At 39.2% G+C, this 22441-nt stretch overlaps 1 protein-coding gene across 1 annotated transcript in view; it reads right to left on the bottom strand.

The window, feature by feature from the left end:
* Positions 1-2386: 2386 nt before the first annotated feature.
* DHRSX (dehydrogenase/reductase X-linked) overlaps positions 2387-22441 on the bottom strand; it is a 149499-nt gene continuing 129444 nt past the window's right edge. The window contains exon 7 of the mRNA XM_072345629.1: positions 2387-2849. Within this exon, the coding sequence (XP_072201730.1) occupies positions 2652-2849 (198 nt within the window). The 3' untranslated portion in view covers positions 2387-2651. The remainder of the gene's footprint in view (positions 2850-22441) is intronic.

Genomic DNA, 22441 nt, shown 5'->3' with positions numbered 1-22441 from the left:
TGTTCTAGAAATCTCTGATTTTAGGACATGGTTTTCCCTCTTTCAGGCACAATCTGTATTCCTGACAACACACAAATGTTGTTTTCAATGACGTTAAAACAGAGTTCATGGGACTGAGGTCACTAACAAAATGGTTTAGACTACACTGAAAGAATGGCTAACTCCCTTTAGCATTTGCTATTTTACCATTCCTTATGCTACACTGTTCTTCACAGAGGGGTGCTGGCACAGGCTGCCCAGAGTTTGTGAATGCTCCATCCCTGGGGGTGTTCAAGACCAAGTTGGATGGGGCCCTGGGCAGCCTGGTCTAGTACCAAATCTGGAGGCTGGTAGTCCTGCCTGTGGCAGTGGTGTTAGAACTTCATGATCCTTGGGGTGCCTTCCAACCCAAGCCATTTTATGATTCTTTGAAACTGGTTGTTTAAATACTGTGTCACTTTGATAGCGTTAATCTTGAAGGTACTTTGGTTCTATCTAGTTTGAGTAATCCTAGACATCCTTCTAGCAGCAGTGATGCTCTGTGGGAATGCTATGGCAACATGAAAATGTTGGCTGTCTAGCAGGCTTAGTGCATCCTGTGCACGATCCGTGAATAAACAGAGGATTTTAGTTCCCAGGGTGTCAGTCTGGCACATTTCACAAACACTACATTCAGTTACCAGAAAAAGTCAGTCAGTCATACGGAGAAAGTGCTATAGTGAGCGAGTGATAAACTTCCTGCTGCTAACCCACGTATATACTAACTCCAAGGAGACAGAAATAACTCATGCATTACTTAATTCAGAGGGGAAATATGCTCTCCTTCAGATTTTTATTATTTTCATTCTTGTATGCTTTTTGTTGTTCATATTATTTTTTGTCTTGGCATCTCCTTGCTATTCTATGGGCATGTCAGTATTCTTTCTTTCTGTCAGACGTGATTTCACTCTGAACAAAAGACTGGAGATATGGTCAGTGAAGCACCGGGTCTGAGCTAAAAAACCCAAAGGGGATATTATTCTGGGGTTCAGTGCATAGAAACATTCATATTGTTCATAGTCTGCTGCAAATGAGAGCACAACAGTATTTTTGCATTAAGTTCTGTTACGCAGTGATTTTCAGTACTTCAAAGCTTTACATTCACCCATTGCTTTCTATCATTGTGCATATCTTAAAAAAGGAGATGTGATGGAATTTATAGGATTGTTCTGCTTTTCCAGACAATACCTAAAATTAATGACATGGGGAAAGGCCAGCGAGAGCTCAGGTTCCCCAGTTACAGAGCCCAGGTTCCCCAGTCACAGAGCCCATGCTTGGATAGTTTCCTCTGATGAGAAGTTTGAGGGCAAATTCTAAACTTGACAGGAAGTTATTTCAACTCTTTATCACCTTCACTGTTAAAATGTTGATCTATCGTCAGTCCAGTTCTGTCTTCTAGTTATTTGAGCTTGTAGGATCTCAAACTATTTTGTCACATTTCAGTTTTGTTTGGGGTTTATCAAAGATAGCTCCATAAAAAATATCAGTTCCACACTTAGTAACAGTAATAAATAAATAAATAAATAATTTTTAAAAGCCAATTATCTGTTAGGAATTCTTAGGAGAGAGATGCATAATTAAATGAAAAGTATCCTGTCGCTTCTGTGTAAGTAATTCAAGTGAGTAAGCATGGACTACTTTTCAATATGGAAAAGCAACTACTTAAAGAGGATATGTTGAAAGCCTCAAACTCCAAAACCCTTAGCAACATAGATCAAATGGACAGCATCGTTTGATGTATTTTCCAAATCACCAACTTCAGTCAGGAAACTCATATGAACCAGGTTTAAAACTAACCAAAGGAAGTGACTCTTCATCTAATAAGGGGTAGATGAGTGAATCTCCTTGCTAAAGAAAAGGCAAGAAGCAAGTTTACAATGGGGACGAGTAATCTGTGCCCACTGCAGAGACAACAAGCTAACTGCACCCTCTGTCACAATGCATGCCATCATTTTGACATTTGATCCCTTCCTCATTTCTCAGGTTTTCATTTAAACCCTCACATCTGAAAACATTTAAATTCTACATCCTGTCTTAAGATCATATGATTTTACATTTCCTTTTTGATATTGTTTTCATCTTCACTTAACACCTCTGGATAAAATTTGACATATAAAACTAATGTTATGATAGAAACAGTATAATTACAATGAATGCTAAATGTCTGAATTAGGCTGAACTGACATTCAGTATAAAGAGTATTAAAGATTAATGAAGCTTAAGGAAAGAAGCTGCAACATTTAAAACTGATTATGAAAGAGTGAACTGTATGTACAAAGGTGGCTTAAGTTCAACATGCCATAGATACAAGGTGCTCACCATGGAAAGCATTCTCTTGTTGAACAAAAAATGAAAACTCAACTCTGCACAAGGTTAAAGATTGTATTTTAATCACGGACTGAAACATCATGATTTACAAAACTGATGGTTAGATTTAAAACCAACCACGTACATCTTTCTGTGGGAATATTCCCCCCACACCCTAGCAGACTAGGGGTTTGAGTGAAGAACAGAGCTGTTCATGTTTGCCTTTGGGACTGAACGGTGATTTCCAGGATGATGACTGATATGGCAAGAATTCACCTTAGATGCTTGCCAATGCATTTCATATACCCGGCTGGAAGTGGCTTCTTCTAGGGAGCTCTGATGGATTCATCAGAAATCCCAACCATCTTGCAGCTTTCTGTCCAGAGCCTTCTCTGCAGCTCCTCATCATATGCTACGTCAGCTGATTTTGTCCTTTCCTCATTGTAAAGGTAGCAGCCGCCAACTCCTTCCATCTCAGGTGATACTGCTGCATAGATGGTTGTAGAGGCTCCTTCTTCTGGAGTCTGCAGGAAAAAAAAAAAACAAAACAAAAACCAAGAACAAATTCAGGAGAAGTACAATAAAAAGACCTTTGTTTTGCCACAGGATCTTACCAGTGACAATTAATTTCCCTTGTTTTTCAACATAACCTCAAGCTGGTAATGATGAGAATACCACCTATCAAACCAGCAGAGTACCGGTCCTTTTTTACCACAGCACTATTTTTTGATAGCTTAAAGCCACAGAACAGGGACATGACAAACCCTGATCCACTTTTTTCAAGACCTAGCCAGATGCAGCACACAAAATTACTGTGTTTTCACAGTTAGAGCTAATAAACCCAAAAGCAAACACAAATATTAAAATCGAAGTGCAACTACTCATTCTTTGCAAGGATGAAAGGCTTGTACTCTGCCTTAAGAAGATGAACGCTGTGCTGTATGCATAATGTGTTCATTGCAACAATATGACATGAGCAAAGTATGGTAAAAACCACAACAGCAGTTTGAGCTTTGGCAGTTCAATCCAAGCAGGCAGGTTAACCAAGGAATTACATTTTATACATAGCATAATTATCAGAGTTAAAATAGTAAAGTAGTGAAAAGAGTAAAATAGTGAAAGATTTATGATGTCTGATATAGCATGAGTATTAAATGAACATTAACAAACGAACAGCTGAGAGCGACAACCCCTTTCATCCCAAGGATATGTAAAACATTCCCTCCCATTTTGTGTTCAGAAGGATGATACAGCTTATAACTGAATTGCTTTCAATGGCATTTATTTTCCTTCATTGGGGGACATATTTACAACACATTTGATATGTTTTGTTTTTATAAATCATACAGTTATGATCAGAGTCTGTTAGATAACAAGGTGTCATTTTACAATCCTTGCGATATCATTCTGTGAGTCATTAATAGTACCAATGCTGTTCATTGCTTTGTCTGCTGCACCTGACAGGATGTCTTCACATAAAGAACTCACTTGATGAATGAGACAGTATTGAATAGGTTACTCAGTGACTAATTAAAAAAAACAACCAGAGATCATTTGAAGCTTTTTGTGACAAAGTTCAGATAATGTTAAAAGGAAACAACCCATCTGTTTTCTCACTGCACACTAAATACAGCAGTTTTTCAATAATCATTAGTTGATATGATGCATCTGGCATATGGCCTCATTTATAGTTAAATCAGAGCCACGTCAACCAGACTTAGGCAAGGTAAGTGGCATCCTCCCCGAATGCCACTGGGGCACAGCACCCTCAGTTCCTCTGGGGAAAACAAGTTCCCTGCACGAACAGAAGTACATTATTACCCAAAATGAAAACTGCTGAAGAAGCTGCTAGCTCTGTTGAGGCACTTCTATGCCCAGAGCCACACTTTGTTCCAATATACATGCCTCACATGTTACATGCCAACCCCATGTCCAAAGGTAATTAGGTTGAAGGAAAAACTACTAATGCCAATAGTCTGCTAAGAAAGAGAAAATAGGGAAGGATCATACATTCCTTCAGTGGCCATATAACAGACAATTTCGTTTCTGTTATCAGTTATCACACCAACAGAGCATCTCCCATTTTCAATATCATCAAGTGAAATAAAATAATGAATCATTCTATGATTCTATGATCATCTATCCAGAGGACTATCCTCTCAGCAAAACATCATTCAGTATGTTACAAAAACAGTATGTTAGTTCCAGGTGACTTCTGAAGTATTTTTTTTAAGCTTCTATACTGTGAAATACAATCTAGGGAAACTGAACATTTACAAAGTGCTTCTTTATCTCAGTTTAGTACTCTGTTGCTACTACTTCACCCTTCTTTATTATACAGAATAGTGTTATTCAGGTTATTTAAATAACATAAAGTTATATGCACACATACCTCTTTGTAGGGTTAGGATAATTCTAAAAAGTGGCTTTTTCTTGTTGACAAAAACATACAGTGACTACTATCATAATCAGTTATGGTGCGATATTATATATCTTAATACTGCGAAGAAGAAGCAAAGGTGAATATAAGCATTCTCAATTTATTTCATCCATTGTAGATGACAGAAAAAAAAGACAACCAGAAGTTTTTAACGTTCTGCTGTGCTTTAGTTAAAAATCTGGTGACACAGATAAACCATTATTTCTTGCAATGGTTCACTGGACATTATGCTCCTGACTTCAACGGCTCTTCAGCACAAACAAGTATAAATGTCAATGTCAATGACTTGCAAATCTTAATGACAGCATCTCATAACCAAAATGCTTTAAAAAAACTGTGAATGTCTGTGGGCGGAATTCTATGATTATGGTTTTATAAGCAGAGTGACATCTATATGTATCATCCTATAGTGTCAGAAATACCATGTGACCTTGCTAATTCAATGGAAAGGGTCTCACAGGTTATTCAAGACATACAAAGATTTTCATTTTCTTTATATGTCAGGGAAGTTCCCCACCAAAAAGTTACATAAAGGTTACACATGGATTGAAAATCAGTTGTTGCTTTTGTTCATGCGACTGCAGTAGATATTTACCAAACTGTTTCATACTGCAAATTCTTTCTTATTCTTCAATATAAAGAAAATACAGAGAAGTCTCAGATAATGCTGGGTCCCCAGCACAAGAAAGGCATAGAGCTCTTGGTGTGTGTCCAGAGAAAGGCCGTGAAGATGATCAGAGGGCTGGAGTAGGCTGAGGGACTTGTTCAGCTTGGAGAAGAGAAAGCTCCAAGTAGACCTAATTGCTGCCTTCCAGTACTTAAAGGTATCTTATAAACACAACAGAGACCAACTTTTTACACAGGGAGACAGTGATGGGACAAGGGGGATCACTTTTAAACTAAAAGAGGGAGACTTAGATTGGGTATTAGGAGAAAATCTTTCACACAGAGGGCGGTGAGGTGCTGGCACAGCTGCCCAGAGGAGCAACCCCATCAATTAATTGAAATTAATACACATTTCATATAGGATCGGTAACATCTTGTTCATGAGTTGGATGGACTTGTCTTAGGACAAGAGGGATTTCTATAAATTACACAGTGCTTCTTCAGCCTTCAGTTACCAATTTGTGTTATTTTTTTTATATATATATTTTTGTTGTTGTTGTTGTTTTTAAACTATTATATTATTACTACCCAAACAATTGCAATTAGTATGTTTATCGTATCTAAGTAGAACTGGTTTATGCTTAACATTTTTCTGAATGAAATTCCGCACCTGCGATTCCTTTTGTTTGTTACAGTATTGATAAAGTTGATTACGTTCATAACATTTTGCACTGAACTATTTTTTAAGCAAAACATATTCTATATACATTGTTGAGGTACTGATTATGCCCAAAGAAGACGCTGTTTTAAAGAAGCCTTTTTACATCATTATTTTGTTCGAGTATTCATCAGTGGTGAGAGTAAATGATCAACACAGAATAATTCCTTTTCATTATCAAATGGAATGTTCTACGCAAAACTGGGATATATACCAAAAAGATGTTTTGTTTGTTTGTTTTTCTTAAAGACTTGCCAGTTAACAATTTTTTAAGTGCCACATAATCTTGTCAATACTAGGTGCTAGCGCTCACAAAATGTGTTAGCTGACAATGGTCAGTCATGTCATCACAAAATATCACATCCACTTCATTTGCCTACAACAGCTTAACTCTTTGGAAATCATGTGTCTGCATCAGTTATATATGATGGAAGTACATTATCCCAGTACTTATCCCGTTCTGCCCACATCTGGATTTGTAGCTCAGAGTTCTGGTCAGACCGTACTACTGCAAATCTCCAGGCTGCACAGTATGTCCATTGGAAACCACAGGAAATTTGACAGGAAACAAAGCTAATAAGCTCCTATGATTCCTTTGCTGGTAATAATTTCCAAGTAATAATTTTAGTGTCTACAGGCAACTAATGAGAGCCTTGCTACATGTCTTAAATGCAATGATGAAGAATTTAAATAGATTACATTCATACACTTTAAATCATATTGACTGTCATGAGTTGGCCGTATGATTGAAAAAGCTGGAGGAATATAAAACTTTGTGTCAGAAGGGTAGGACTGTTATCGTGGAATAGCTTTACCTACTGTACCTTCATCCTGGTCAATCATTTGATAGTATTTGGTTCATATTTCATGACTTCAGGATGCTGCCATTGTGAGAGATGGGAGATGAAAGGGCTGAGCAAAGAGAATGAAGGAAAGAAAGAGAGAAGGAAAGCGGGAAGCAGCTGGCAAACTGACTGACATTGCCATTGCATTTTGAAGTAAAGGAATGAGGAGCCAAACAGGCAGATGTGCACCCAGGATTGTCTGGCATGCTGGCAAATGACATAATGCACAGATAAAACATGCTAAAACAACTTTAACCATAGATCCTGTGCTACAGTGAAAAATTGGTGGAAAATCCCTCAGCAGCAATACTAAAATAGGATGGTGAGAAGACATCCACACTGGTTTCATAATGGTTGTGATACCTCATGTGCTCACACTGATTACATCATTCAGTTTTCAGTTAACATGGAAAACATGCTTGTGGGCTAATGAGCTAAAGGGACATTTCAGTGCTTTTGCAGAGAGCTTCAAGGTGTTTGCTTTGTGGCCTCTCTTTTCTAAACAGGTAAGCTCTCATTAGACCATTCCTGGCTCAGGTAACGAGAAGAACTGTTTCCAGATAGCAGCATGTTTCCAGGTTCCAGATATGAAGTCACAGTAAGCACTAAATAAGTCACTAAATAAGCCTGAATACTTGGGTATTTTTCCAAGGTTCCTTTACTTTTCTCAAAGTTGCTTGTTCTGGTAATGTTTTTGCAAACATTGGTATTTTGCTGATTTACCTCTGTGTTGAAAAGCTGAAAATACACCTCACCAGATGGATCATCACCTGGGATCATGGAACAGTACTGCCAATACACATAACAGGGCTTACCAGCAGGAAGGAGAACATAAAATTACTGCTGCTTAGTTTAGAAAAGTCATTTACCTCATTGCTGGCAGTTAATGGTGCGGTGAGATCCAGTAATCCTTAATGTATCGTCTGACTCTCAAGAATTAAGGCAAAGCACAACATGGAATAGTTAGAAAACGTTCAAAAATGGGAAAGCTGGGATAATGTTCCCATGAATATTAAAGCAAAAAAAAAAAAACCAAAAAACAAAAAACAACAAAAAACAAACAAACAAAAAAACAAAAAAACCAAAAAAGCAACACCAAACCAAAACAACAAAAACATTGAAAAACAAATTACTTGCGTTCCAGCTAACACTGATTACCAGGATCTATGAACTAGCCAGTCAGTGCAAGAACAGGTTACTTAAGGATGCAAGACTTGGGGGTGAAATAACAGAAGTTGCTCTAATGTTGCAGGGTATGGACTAAGCACTCTTAGCACTCTTCCCGTAACTCCAGCAGTGTCTAAACCTCCTAAAGCAATTGCTGCTTTGGAAATTTAAGCTAAAACTAATCAGCTAAGAAGTATCAGCTGAAACACGGAGTACTGAAAACAAAGAGTAGAATGGAAACCATTACAAAGGTGCAAGGTTTGACAATATTTAGTAAATAACGTGTAGCAGCTGGATGTAAGTCCTGATAACACCTGTCAGATTTCCAGGTCAATGCCACCAATGGTCTGCAGCACAGCTTTTTGAGAGCTCTCTGCGATCACTAAATGTCCTGGTTGCCATCTGTGTTCTGTTTCTCTTCCTATTCTTTCCCACATAGCTCACTATTATTTCATTTCTATCTGATTTCTGCCTTGATTATAGACCCACAAGAGATATAGCTGTTTTATTGAATATACCGCTCTCCCTGAAGAGTCAGTCAGCACCATCAAATTAATTTCTCCCCAGCCCATAACTTGCAAATTCATGCCATAATAAAACTTTCTAGATTTCATCTTTAAAAAAGACAGCAACTACAAACAGAAATGGCAAGGGTAAAACGCAAAGCCTTTTGCCTGTCAGTGCTTTGGCTATATAGTAATCATTTCGAAACACGGATATTAATATATAAAAGAAGGTGAAACACTGATGAATTAAGAACACAAAGCAGTTTTCAAACAAACAAATGAAAAATCAAAATGCTGAAGGAAAGGAGCTTTTATAATATAAATAATTCATATATTTTCAGGGAAAGAGAGCAGCTTTTCCCTGTGCACCCTGCTATGAGCTGCTATAAAGAAAAGAAGCAAAGATACCTGGCAAATAGACACAAGAGAATCAAATCCTGAATCTCTCATTCCAGCTTTCCTGGAAAGGCATTTCCAAAAAATACAGATACACTGAGAGACTCAGAAGGTCCTCCTCTTTTTCTCATCAGGCCCAAAGTAGGTGGCTGAGGGGCCTGGAGATAAAGTAGCCCATGGAAGAAAGAAACCCTCTTGGTTGGACTGGGGTCACAGTGCTGGGGTCAGCCTCTGCCAAGCAGGCAGGGATGCAGGCTTGAATGCCCGATTTCCAGTGAATCTTTTGATGGTGTCATCGGTGGAAGGTTTCACTTTGTTTTTGTGTCAGGGCAATGCTTTCCGAGAAATCTGCTTTGCTGGAAAATTGCCAAGCAGCTCTGCTCTGAAGCCCTGGGATGGCTCTTCTGTCAGACTCAAAACACGAGCAAAGGTTTACTGAGGACAACGGCAGCTACAGCTCCGAGCCCGCCTCTTCCAATGCAGCTGCTTCAGACTGAGCAGGACCTCGCGTGTCACCTCAAGTAGCATCAGATGCTTATGCTGTCAGGCAGCCGAACAAAGTCCCTGTTGGCTGGCTGGCTTTCTGGGCCTTATTGAAAGAAATCTACGCTGGCTGCAAATATCAGCTTCAACCCTGAATTCAACTGCAGATGCCTATATGAACAAAAATAAATTTAGATGTTTTAATTTCAAATGGAATCTCTCTAACCTGCAAGTGAAACACTGCGCCAGTGATTTGAGTGAGCATTTTTTTGGTTCACACTTTGCATTTTCTATGCCTTTGGAATGAAGGACCAGAAGAACAGTGTTTCATTTTAAGCAGTTTTCAAACAAGAAACAAGAACTGAACTTTACATAACTGCAGGGAGTTGAAATTTCAGGTCAAAGTCATTAATCATAACTGAATCCTTTGTTCGTTTTGTCAAGTGCACTGAGGAAGCTTACTTCGCCTGCATTTTGATTTCTAAGCTCACTGTGCAGCAGACAGCAAGGTCTTCTAAGTCAGAAATGAGATACTGCTGCAGCCATTCAAGTTACATTACACTTGTAACTTTCCTGAGCTCAGTAATAGCAAGCAAAGTTTGACAAATAGGACTCTGTTGCCCCAGGCACTGTATGAGCATCCAGCAGAGACAGCCACTTGCTGGAAGAACATTTGGTCTAGGAAAGAAGGCAGGCGACAGCAGGAGGAAAAAGCCAAGAGAGTTCACTAAATGCTGAAGATGCTTCTGGGAGTGTGGCACTCCATCTGGAAAGCAAGTGATGCCCAGGAATTACCTACTGATGAGGATGCGCTTAAATCACTCTGAATTATCCTGGGTGCCTTTACATAATCTGACACTTCCTGCAATATCTCTATGAACAGACAGCCAGAGTGTTCTACTGGTCAGGAGAAATCTTAATCTAGACTGGATACAGTTTCTTTGTTTACCACCAGTTCTATGGCCACAATTACAGTACCATGTGAGCAATTCAATATAATCTTCTTCATTCCTAGGTGCAAACTGATCTATCATCAAGTAAGAATGCTTAATTACTACTTAGTATTCACTTTAGAAAAAAAGCTAAGGAACCACCTTGTTATTTTTATTAGCTATGCAAGGCTATAGTTCTTCTGGGTTTTGAACTATTATTATCTGAGAAATATGAATTAGAATGTAAGACTGCTCCTCCCTCCAACAACGCTCTTACAGAAGTAACCTCTTTGATAGGTAGTGGCTGGAACATCTGCCTCATTTAATAACACGCATCCAATTTCTTTTAGTTGGAAACACGATTTAAATATGAATCAAGATGTAAATACATCAAAATTAAAGAGGAATTACAACAACAAACAACCATGAAGGCTGTAGAGCTTTCATTCCCTCATGCATTATCTCATATCAGCACATGGGTCATCTTCAGTTTGCTGAATTCTTACAAAGGAGGCCAGCTTTTGGGGAACAACACAGAAAAGCATGCAGAAGTGCTTGCTTACACTTGAGATGGCAACTGCCTTTTTAAGCAGATGTAGGCAGTGGAAGACACAACAATGCTTCAGATGCTGAAGATCATGGTTCTGGGTGCGTATACTTTTGGACAACTTATGTTCCTACCCAAAGGCTAATGCAAAGTGTCTTGGTTTTTTGCTGAAAACAAAGGCTTCCCAGGGAGGTGGTTGAGTCACCATCCCTGGATGTGTTTAAAAACCATTTGGATGTGGTGCTCAGGGTTTTTAGTTAGGGTAGTATGGTTAGGTTGTGGTTGGACTCGATGGTCTTAAGGTCTTCTCTAACCTGAGCAATTCTATGGTTCTTTGATTATATACATGGCTACTTCTGACATGTAGGCCCCTACCTTTATCTTTAATCTTTTACTTTCTGTTTAATGTTTGATGAGTCACTGCCCTTCTATGAAAATGGAAGCTGACACTTTTATCACAAACTTTACAAGTTATTTTTTATCAGGATTGTTAATTTTTTTTTACTGCTTATGAGCACTCTGGACAGAGGTGGTAGGAACTCCTAAATCTTTACAAGAACCACAACACAGAAATTCTTTACAAGCTATGATGAGATCAAAAAAGACTGTACAGAGCACAGATGAAATGAGATAAACCCAAATTAAACAGACTAATGCCTGTTTGTTTCACAGGTTCTGGTAGAGAATAGAAAGGGAGGAAACATAAACTGGAAGACAAATAGGGGTGGCGAGGAGGAAAGGGATTTTGTTCTGCAAACGGATGTTTCCTATAATTCCAGTTGCTGCCAACTTCAGCACTTAATCTGGAACAATACACTGAAAAAATATAAAAAAATATATATATAATCAAGGGAGTTATTTGTTACAAAGATGGAAAATAGGAAAAGTTGATATATCTTCTACAAAAATGTTACAATATAAATAAGTGAGAGTGGCTCAGATTTTCTTTCTGACACAAACAGTAAATAGAATCAGTAAATAATTACAGATTATACACCCTCCGTTTTGATGAAAAATATGTATCCAATAAGTTCAAGATATTCCTGTTTAAGTAATAAAATCCTTTAAAAAATGACAGTTCTCTTCATTTTAATTGCTCTCATCTTTCACCTGATAGCAGCTTGTAAAATAAAGAATTACTCATCTCATAAACAAAACTAGCACTTCTCATTTTCTATCAGAACAGAAGGCATGAAATCACAGATATATTCCGAGGCCATACAATTATGGATATGTCTACATAGCTCATCCTCCTTTCAGTTACCCAAGAGAAGTACTAAATTTAAAGGCGAAAACTATATTCAGTTGCAAATCAACATAACATAAAGCTTACTAACCCACCAGAGTCAACCTGCTTTCAACAAACTAAAAAGGCAAATGCAAAGGAAGACTGAATTTGATTATTTAAATCAAGCCTCTTGGTGTGTGTGACTGAAGGTTTAAGCTCTGCAACCTAAGTGGCTTTGTTTAAATCAGTCCACCCTGAGGCTCATTATTGTGCATTAAGGGACCTACCAATGGTTAGAAATGTGAAGTGCCCCCAAAAAATGCGTATAACTTCAGACAGGCAAACAGTGCCAATGATTTCAATGAGATTAGTCATGTTTCTAAAATTACGTCAAACCAAATTTGAGGCATCTCATCTTTTACTGAAGAGCTTATTATAAATGGAAAAAACACGCAAAGTCTCATCTACCCAAATGCTTCCTAAGGTCTGAAATGGAATCGGAAAGTTTCCATCTTGAACACAATTCCTTGTGAGCTTGAATCCATCAAATTTAATCAGCTAAACAATCTGAAAGAAGGGAAGATTGCCTCTTGTATCATAGAGGGAGATGTTAGCCTTGGGAGCCTTTGTATAAATTTACAAATTAGAAAAAAGAGAGAAAAAAAAAAAAAGGCAGTTCTTGCTAATGGAATAGATAAAAGAAAGCAAGGAAGTGGGATGTCTTGAAGATTGCTTACTACTAATAAGTAGGAAGACTCAGACTTTTACCATCCACTAAAGTTGCTCATTTTAATGTCCAGATTTATTTGTACGATGTTTGCTGAGTCATCATTAAAGTAGCACATGGAGCCTTTACTTTATGAAACGCATCTCCCCAGCAAGATCAGCATATAATTCACAAATGGTCCTTCCCACGTCCCTGCTTCTTTTGAAGGATACCACAGAAGTGTCATAGCGATATATAGGTGATATGGTTTACCCAAGTCCTGTGTGAGCATTGAACCTCACATTACAGGAGGGATTGGTTCAGGCACTGAAAATGAGATTCAGAGCAATTGGTCAAATCCTATGAGTCAAAGGAGGACAATGAAAAACAGGAAAGGAAAAAAAAAAAAAAAGTGGAATCCCTTCCATACATAAAGTCTTTACCCAGCCTGCTATTAAAAAAAAAAAAAAAAAAGAACAATGAAATAATAAGAAATATCGAGGGGCAAGAATCTTAAAATTGCCCCAAATATTCCTGAAAACCTTTGTATTTATATTATTTTCTAATAGCTCCATCTCTGCAGAGAGCTTCTGCCTGGGGTTTTGGTACTGGACTGACTAAGGGCAAAGGCAGGTTATGGCCTGAGATATTGTACGTAATAACCCAGGGACTTTTATGTTTGTGGAATTATCATTAGTCAGAGTAACGTGATGAGAATTAACCTTTTCGTTTTATTAAGAGCTCCAGGAGAGTTTCTAATGTGCTTTTATTCATAGGTCTTGCTAAGATGCTAGAGCAGTTGTTCAGAGTGGGAAACAAATACTGCCAGGTTCTCTGGTTCAGTAAATACATGCTACATCTGATGTTGGAGTAATTTGCTTTGTTTAGGGAGCTCATATTGAATTCTCTGGTAATGCTGTTTTGCTGCACATGCATGTTTGCCTTTCAGTTCTAATCGAAGAGCCATCCCTGCCCGTGCTCAGTGATGCACTGCAAACGGCAATGTTGCAGATTATGAAACTTGTGTTCTGGGAAAATTTCCAGTGGAATTAATGCAGAAACCTGCTGGAGTTTACTCACAGCTTTTAACTCCCCGAAATAAAGGCTGAGGTCTGAGCAGAGGCTTGGCTGCCAGTGCAGACTGTCAGAGCTGGGCAGCCTTGCCCCAGCCCTCTTGCGCTTCCCGCGGCTTGCTTAAAATTCTGCTCTTCCCCTGCAAGTCTGCACAGCTCTGAAGCTGCCTATTGTTATTAAATATGTGCTCTGCTGCGGAATTGAGCTGTTCCAGCTGAGACTAGGGCTCCGCTTCCCGGGTGGTATGCAAAACACATCTGCAGACTAATCTCCCACCTATTTCTCCGCCTGCCCTTCCACCGTACCCTGCAACAACCTGGCCACACCAGCCACAGCATGTTGCTTCGCAAGGCAGTAGGGCTGATGGCAGGTTGTGGGGACCACCAAAACCTGCCAGCATCCCTCTGAGTAGTTCTGTCCTTCCCAAGATGTGAGCTGCCCAGCCTGCCTTGCTCTTCCAGCTGATGGTGGTCTGCTGCAACTGCTGCTCAGTCCCTAAGATTGTTAGCAGAGACACAATGGAGGAACAAGAGTTTTCCGAGCAACATGCACGCTTTTTATATAAAAATAATCTCAACACTTAAAAATAACCTAAACACTTGGTCTTTAGCAATTGTACAAACTCCTTAGTGACCAAAACATAACTGACCTTTACTTCCAAATCCATGCTCAATAAAAGAGGATTACAGTTGTTTGTGAACTTTGCAAAGTCTGTACCGAGGCTGGGGGTAGGAGAAAGCTTAATTTATATTTGTCTAATCCCTAATAGCTGCTGACAGCCTGCACAAAACAAATAGTTTTAATTATTTTCTCTTAGCTGAATCTCAGGACTCTTCATTTAACCAATAAATAAATAAATAGATAAATAAATAAAGGCAAATTAACCACTGGTAAGATTAAAAGGAGAGTCGTATAGGAGGAAAAACAGGAAACTGCATTAACACCAAACAGTGACAAACATGTCCACCTTATTGCAGCACTGTCCTCAAAGAGCAGAATGTTTATAACCTCCCCATCAAAACAAGTAAGGAAAAACAAAATAAAACGCCACCAGCAAAAAAAAACACCCATAAAGAGTTTTGCATTTATCCCAGGACCTATTGCTAATGAAAATGTCAATGTGGTCTATGTGATAATTGAAAAAAAAACAGACTCCTTTCAGTTATTAATGAGCAATGTACAAAGCTGCTGCAGTGATATAAAATAAATGCTACTTATTTTATTGTATCCACTGATGACTGAAAATGGCTGCAGAGCTAATTGATAGGTAATGGCAATATCTCAAGAGTCATGCTCTGTTTTGAGGGAAAAATGACTCCAATTCATAAATAATTACAGACACAACAGGAGGTGTCAACAGGAGGAAGATTTTTACTCAGAGCGTGATGAACTGAAACAGGTTGCCCAAGGAGGTTGTGAATGCCCCATCCCTGCAGGCATTCAAGGCAAGGCTGGATGCAGCTCTGGGCAGCCTGGTCTGGTGGTTGTCAACCCTGCACACAGTAGGTGGTTGGAACTAGATGGTCATTGTGGTCCTCTTCTGCCCAGGCCATTCTATGATTCTGTGACCATGCAACACATGAATAAATACCCACAAGAAAACTTCACCTTACTTAATATTAATTAAACAATAACATTTGCTTTTGTTCCTCTGTGCCAGCATATTTTTTAATGCCTCATTGTGAATGTTCTAAGGACTCGCTCTTTCTTTTCTAAGAGAATTACCAACCACAACATGATCAATTGTGGGCCTGCAATGCCCCTCCAGGACTTCAGATGAGTAAAGTCCCCCTGGTTCCTTTTTCAGTAAGCACTGGGGTGCTGCTCAGTCCACAAGGGACAGCATTTTACACTTGCTCCTTAGACACAGAAATGAGCACTAGGACTCATAGGGAAGAAGACAGCTTCCTAGCATTCTCTATCTCCTACTTTTTGGGTCAAGGCTGTCTTGATGACTGGTTTATAGACTCAAATGACGTACCTTTAGTTTTAACTGTGAATTAGTTTTCTCCCTCTAGGACAAACGTCTGCACTCTTTATTTAGAAAATAATCAGCTCCATACTTGCCATCAGAGCTGCTCCAACATCTGACAGCAGTTACAAGCAGTGTCTGATTTGAGGGAGACTTTCAAAGGAACACAGAGCCAGCTGTGAGTAGAAAGCACCAGGCATAGGCAGTCTACTAACACTTCAGCAGGAGAAAACATCTGTATTTTTTAATCGCTAATGTAATAAAATGGAGAAAAATAGTTTATTTTTTTTTTTCCAAAATTGCTCAAATTCTTCTAATCCAAATTAATATTATGAAGAATTTGCAAATATCTGCAGATGGACACAGCAGAAAAAAAAACAACAACCTGTAAAACTAAGTGAAGTAATCATTCTGTAACCAAAGTAAGATATTTCAAAGGAAAATAACACTGAGGAACACACACTTATAGAAGATGTTTCTCTAAGCAAAAATAGATTGCCAGCTTTCCTATGCTCATTACCTCCTTCTCTGAAGATGCTTTTCCTTTCAGGAAAGCTCACTCAGTTTGTTATTTCTTTTATTCAGGTGAATATGAGAAATGACAAAAAGGAGACTGCAGATTTTCTCAACACTCAGCTCATCTGCAAGTAGAGCAGAGCTGCTCCCACTCGCAGTTTGCTGCTGTGTAGAAAAGGAAATATAACCTAAACAGTTCTCGGTCCTGCTGTAACTGCGTCTTTAAAGTACATCCTGATGTAATTACTTAAAAACTATAAAGAGAGATGGAAGCTCAGTGAAATGGAAAGGAGACTATAACCCAGAATATATATATATATATATATATATAAAATAAACTTAAGAAAAGTATTTATGGTGAGGAGGAGAAAAGAAAGCTGCTATGCAAAAGCTTACGAACCAGAGAGCACTGCAGTGCCCACCCCCAGGTTACAGTTTTAATTTTAAGAAAAGGTCACAATCATCGATCATGTTCCACGTGTTGTCAGAAAATCCAGCCTTACCTATTTGATCACTATGAAGCTGCACTGAAGAGGTTCTTTAAGCGCTTGCAATGGAGGCTAACTGATTGCTCACCAGCTGCACCCCAGCTCTGTCCTTTCTTCCAAATCAAAAGTGTATTAATGGAGGATAATTGCAGGGGCTCTCATCCATAATCTATACTGACAACAATAAATTGCAGATCATATGCAGTGGATAAAATACAGTACTAAAAATATCCAATGTTTTGTATTTTGTTCAAGTAATTAATCTATATTTTCTTAAAATTATTAGGTATTGTAGGCAGTTGACGTGGTTGAAATTAAGAGCGAAAGAATATTATTTAAAACTACATGATAATATATAGAATAGAACCACCAAGGTTGGAAAAGATCGACAGGATCACCCAGTTCAACCATCCACCCATCACCAATAGTTCTCACTAAACCGTGTCCTTCAACACAACAGCCAAATGTTCCTTGAACACCTCCAGGGTTGGTGACTCCATCACCTTCCTGGGCAGCCCATTCCACTGCCTGAACACTCTTTTGGAGAAGCAGTATTTCCTAATGTCCAGTCTGAACCTCCCCTGGTTCATGAAGCCATTCCCTCTAGTCCTATCACTACTTACATGAGAGAAGAGGCCGGCCCCCAGCTCACAACAACCTTCCTTCAGGTAGTTATAGAGAGCAATAAGGCCTCCCCTGAGCCTCCTCTTCTCCAGACTGAAATATGTTTATGTATAAATATACATACTTCAATATGTATAACTTCCAAAGTCATAATGTTATATTTTTGTTTAGCACGTGATTTAAAAATAATGCTTTATTAATATACTTTTGTAAATGATAAAGTTCTGTACTTGATGGCAACTGTTATTTTAACAAGGCAATTATCTGGTCTCCAAAGGTTTTATCAAAGGGACTCCAAAAACAAAAGTTATGCCAGGCTCTCACAATTAAGGTACACCTGTTTCTCTGTGATGAAGGCAGTATGTAACTGTAATAAGAAAATACTTCCAAAAGCCTGTTAATACCTACCATTGGTAGAAGTTTTACAGACATAGGTGATGGTAGCAAAATAAGGAAAAAAAGCACAAGTGGTAATATGCAACTGCTTAACAGAAATACCTACCACAAGTAAAAAATAAGGAGCTGTTAATGCAAGACAGACATTTGCATGAAGAAGTGTCTCTTGGTAGAAATGATCCAGGAATGCGGTGTTCTTTACCAGAGAAACTATGCACTGTTTGCTAATCCCTTGAAGTGGCAAAAAACCATAATCGCAGTGGCATGATTCATAGGCAGACATTTCCATCATAAACATAAGAGCAACCCTGAAGGCTGCTGACAGCAATGAAAAGTGAATGAGAGATTACTGAAACACAGCTAAATTTAGGATAGTTTAAGAGACCTATGTTTCAGTTCACCACACCATTTATTTCTTGACAGTTCAAATTTTTTTTGTATAATCCAAAGGATTTATTTTTAAAGCTAGACATCCAGATCAGAGGGCAAAGATTTAACTCAGTAATTTGGAGCATTAACAAGTTTTAGCTATCATAATGCAGCCATGATCAGCAGTTTGCAGCTGGACTGTTGCCGTCATCTGAAGAAATGGGCCCCAGCGCATGAGCCCAGCTTTGCCTGTCTAAACTAAAAACCACATCAGGGTTTTAAAAGTCAATAAAAACTAAAAACAAGTCAGCTCATTTTTACTATTCTTTTTTTTTTTTTTTCCAAATTTTTAAATCAACAGTCTAACTTTTCCACGAAAAAGAATATGGCAAGTAGTAGTGAAAACACCGGTGCAGATGAGACAGGTTTGCCATTACAAAAAAGGGATGTAAGAATTCCTCTTTCTTCCCCTCTGCCAAAATCCCAAGCAAAGCTCTCTGCACTGGCTGACAACTCCTTGGCATGAAAACCTGGATGCCTATTGCCAGCTGGAGCTCCTCACCTGACATCCAGCTGGGCTAGAAGCCATCTCAAAGTTCTTAATCTCTCAGGGTCTTTAGGTGCAGACCACGCAGCCAGGAAGGCTCAAGACGATGGCCTTGATCTGCTGGCAGGAACACAGGGAAGCCACGGCCTCTCCAGAAGGGTTACCTATTACCTGCTGCCACCCCAGCAGAGAGTAACAGAGTAACTATGCCAACTATATCTACTGCTCTGTTTTAACTTTGGATAGGCTAATTTATTTTTTTTTAACAGTACACACAGCTTTCTTGACCGGAACAATAAAGAACCTCTCCCTCAGGGAGAGCACGGGACAGATTGCCAATCACATGTTCTGGTACTGCTTCTGAGCGCTGGAGGTGCTTTGCAGTTCTGGCTCCTCTGAATAAACTGCTGTGTAGTGACCCAGAGATGACAAATCCAGGTACCTTAGTGTGAACACATTTTATATTTTATCCCTTTCTCACCAAGCTGGAAATAGATGACTCACCAACAACCTGCCTTTGACCCACTGCTGTGCAGAGGAAGTGGAAACTCTGATTGAAGAAGTTCTACAGCCATGGTACTAAGCACTGAATGTACATAAAACAGCATCAACAGTGCGACTGCATTTATGAAAACAAAAGACTATGTAAAACTCTCTGCTTTCTGACTTCTGGAATCTAGTGGTATCAACATTTGAAGTACTTACTGTCTCTAGAGACCTGCAGGTCCTCTGAAGGGACTAGGGTTCAATTAATCTGTGCCAGCCTTAATTCCCTTCTCCATATAATAGGCAGATAGAATGGGACACACGTGCCACAAGCCCAAATCAAGCAAGAAATATAAAAGGCCAGCCCAAGATCAAAGAGAACCCCTAAGGAGCAGGAATGGACATGTGAAAAACTTCATATAAGGACAGTCCTCCATATAGGAGATGTAAAGCCTGATCAGACAATCTCTGCTACAAGAACACACAACAAGAATGAGACCTGTATGCTTTTAGGTTTGGGCATAATCTACTTGTTTATTGGTTCACTTGTGCAAAGCTACTGATGACATTTCCCCTCTCTACTCAGCTCTCATGAGGCTCCATCTAGAGTACTGTGCCCAGGCCTGGAGCCCCCTGCACAGGAAGGAAGTGGAGCTCTTGAAGTGGGTCCAGAGGAGGGCCACTAAGATGGTCAGAGGGCTGGAGCATCTCTCCCATGAGGAAAGGTTGAGGAAACTGGGCTTGTTTAGCTTGGAGAAGGCTCCATGGAGACCTCATTGTGGCCTTCCATTACTTGAAGGGAGCATATAGGCAGGAAGGGGAACGGCTGCTTATGATGGTGGATAGTGATAAGACAGTGAGGAGTGGTTTTAAATTAAGACAGGGTAGGTTTCGGTTAGAGATTAGGAGGAAATTTTTTACTCAGAAAGTGGTGATGCACCGGCACAGGTTGCCCAAGGAGGTTGTGGATGCCCCATCCCTGGAAGCATTCCAGGCCAGGCTGGATGTGGCTCTGGTCAGCCTGGTTTGGTGGATTATTTCCCACTGGGTTTTTTTTCACTGGTCACAGTGCATGAGAGTGGAGACAACTGAACTACCCTCTGAGAAATGAGCAAGTTAAATTCATGGGTTGGGTAGTCATAAAATTACCCTTTGCACCTGGGTGATACACAACCTTGACCAAAAAAATGTTCATTTTTAGACCAACTCCACTTGTCAGAATGTTCGTAGTATCTAATTTTGTTTTCACCATTGAGCTCCAAAAACAATGGGACAGCTTTTCTCTCTCTACATTTTTAATCATCTCTGGATAGTCTGAGACAAGTGCCAGACGTTTTGGAAGATTGCATTTTGCATCTCAAGAGCTTGGCAGGCAGGCAAAACTATTGAATAAGTCAGTCAGCGCGGCTCTCCATTCCCAGTATATACGCAGCCCCGGCATGCTGCTGCTGGCTGCAGGAACGCAGTTATCTCAGTTTTACCCATTAAAACCCCCAACATCCCAAATATTTAACTGAGAACATAATCAGAATAAAATGAGCCACATGAACTGTATCTTGTAGTTATCTCAGGGCTCTTTCTAAAAAAGCAAACACAAATGTTTGGAGATGGCAATTACAATTGCTGTCCTTACAAAATCTTTATTAAAGCCAGAGTTATTCAAGCAACCTTTGAATTGAAACTTTTCAAAATTCAAAATTGGATCTGGTTATTATTATTATTAATAATAATAATAATAAATCATTATTTCCAGTTCTTTTTCAAATGGTTGATGCTGTTTGCTTTTCATGGTTCTCTCTCTTACTCTCATTATGCAAATGATGCTATTATGAATGCATATAGGAAACATATATAACTGCCCATTTAAACATACAGCATTATGTGACAGTGGAAGTACAAGACGGATCATAGATGTATATGAGAAACGCATTTCATAAGCAACTGGGATCATCTATGGCTACCCATGAATATATTTATCATGTGTATGGGAAGTTGCCTAATATTCTGAACGCCTAGGTGTTGCCATTTGATAAACCAATGTGCCTACAGACTATTTCTTCTCTGAATATGTAAACACACTATTCCAGTTCCTACTCTCTTTGCGCAGCCGAAAATGTACTGTCTTCAGTTCTTTAAAAGCACCTCTGGTTTTTAAAGTACGACAGATTTAGTATCCTGTATTGTGGGATAGGATTCATCTCAATTAAATTAATGACTTTTAATGAGATTATACAGCAGAGATGTCTGCAGCTGAACTAGTCACCAAAGGGCCCCTTTGTAGCTCACAGGGATAAACAGGCACATGAAAGACTTGACTCATCTGTCCAACTGTAGGGTACCCTTTATCTAAAGATAAAACAAATCCAGCATTAGAAGTGACTCCACTATCTGTATGGAGATCACTGGATGGAGGGCCCTGACGATACGGGCATTCATGTTGCAGACATTCATGAACTCCAGGCTCTGTCAGAGGTGGCTTCCAGGCCACCTTAATCCATGGGAAAAAAAAAAAAAAATTACAATAATTTTTATTACTTACATACATTGACTATATTATATATTTTATAAGTGCTGCTCCAAAAATAATGCCTCCTGTTGTGCTATATTGGCCCACAACATCAGAGGTGGATCTTGGTGGTATGGCAGTACAGGCTGAACCTTTCCACCAGTATTCTATTACATGTTGTTGCTGTGTGACAGATGGCAGCAGAGGGGCAGACTGACACAATGGCATCTGACATGGAAGTGCAGGTGAAGCAAAGGTGTGGAATTGCATTCCTCCATGCAGAAAAGCACTCCAAGCAGTGGATGTGAGTATAGTGAGGCAGTGGGTGGTGCATTTCAGCAATGGTGACAGCAGGTCACCTCCACTGGAAAAGATTGTTATAAGAGCAGCATACAGACTGGTTCATCACTGGTGAAAATGAATAGCTAATGGTGGCGACTGTGTTGCCAAAGAGTGTTTTCTGGCTGAGAACTTGCTTTATCAAACAGTGTTATCGTGCTCTTTTTATCTCGTGTACTTTCCATGCAAATAATTAGGAGACATTACTTTTGGAGCAACCTTCAT

The sequence above is a fragment of the Excalfactoria chinensis genome, chromosome 1 (assembly GCF_039878825.1).
Source record: "Excalfactoria chinensis isolate bCotChi1 chromosome 1, bCotChi1.hap2, whole genome shotgun sequence".
NCBI classification, from domain to species: Eukaryota; Metazoa; Chordata; class Aves; order Galliformes; family Phasianidae; genus Excalfactoria; species Excalfactoria chinensis.
The sequence above is the reverse complement of the archived record's forward strand: the minus strand, read 5'-3'. Positions and strand labels throughout refer to the sequence as shown.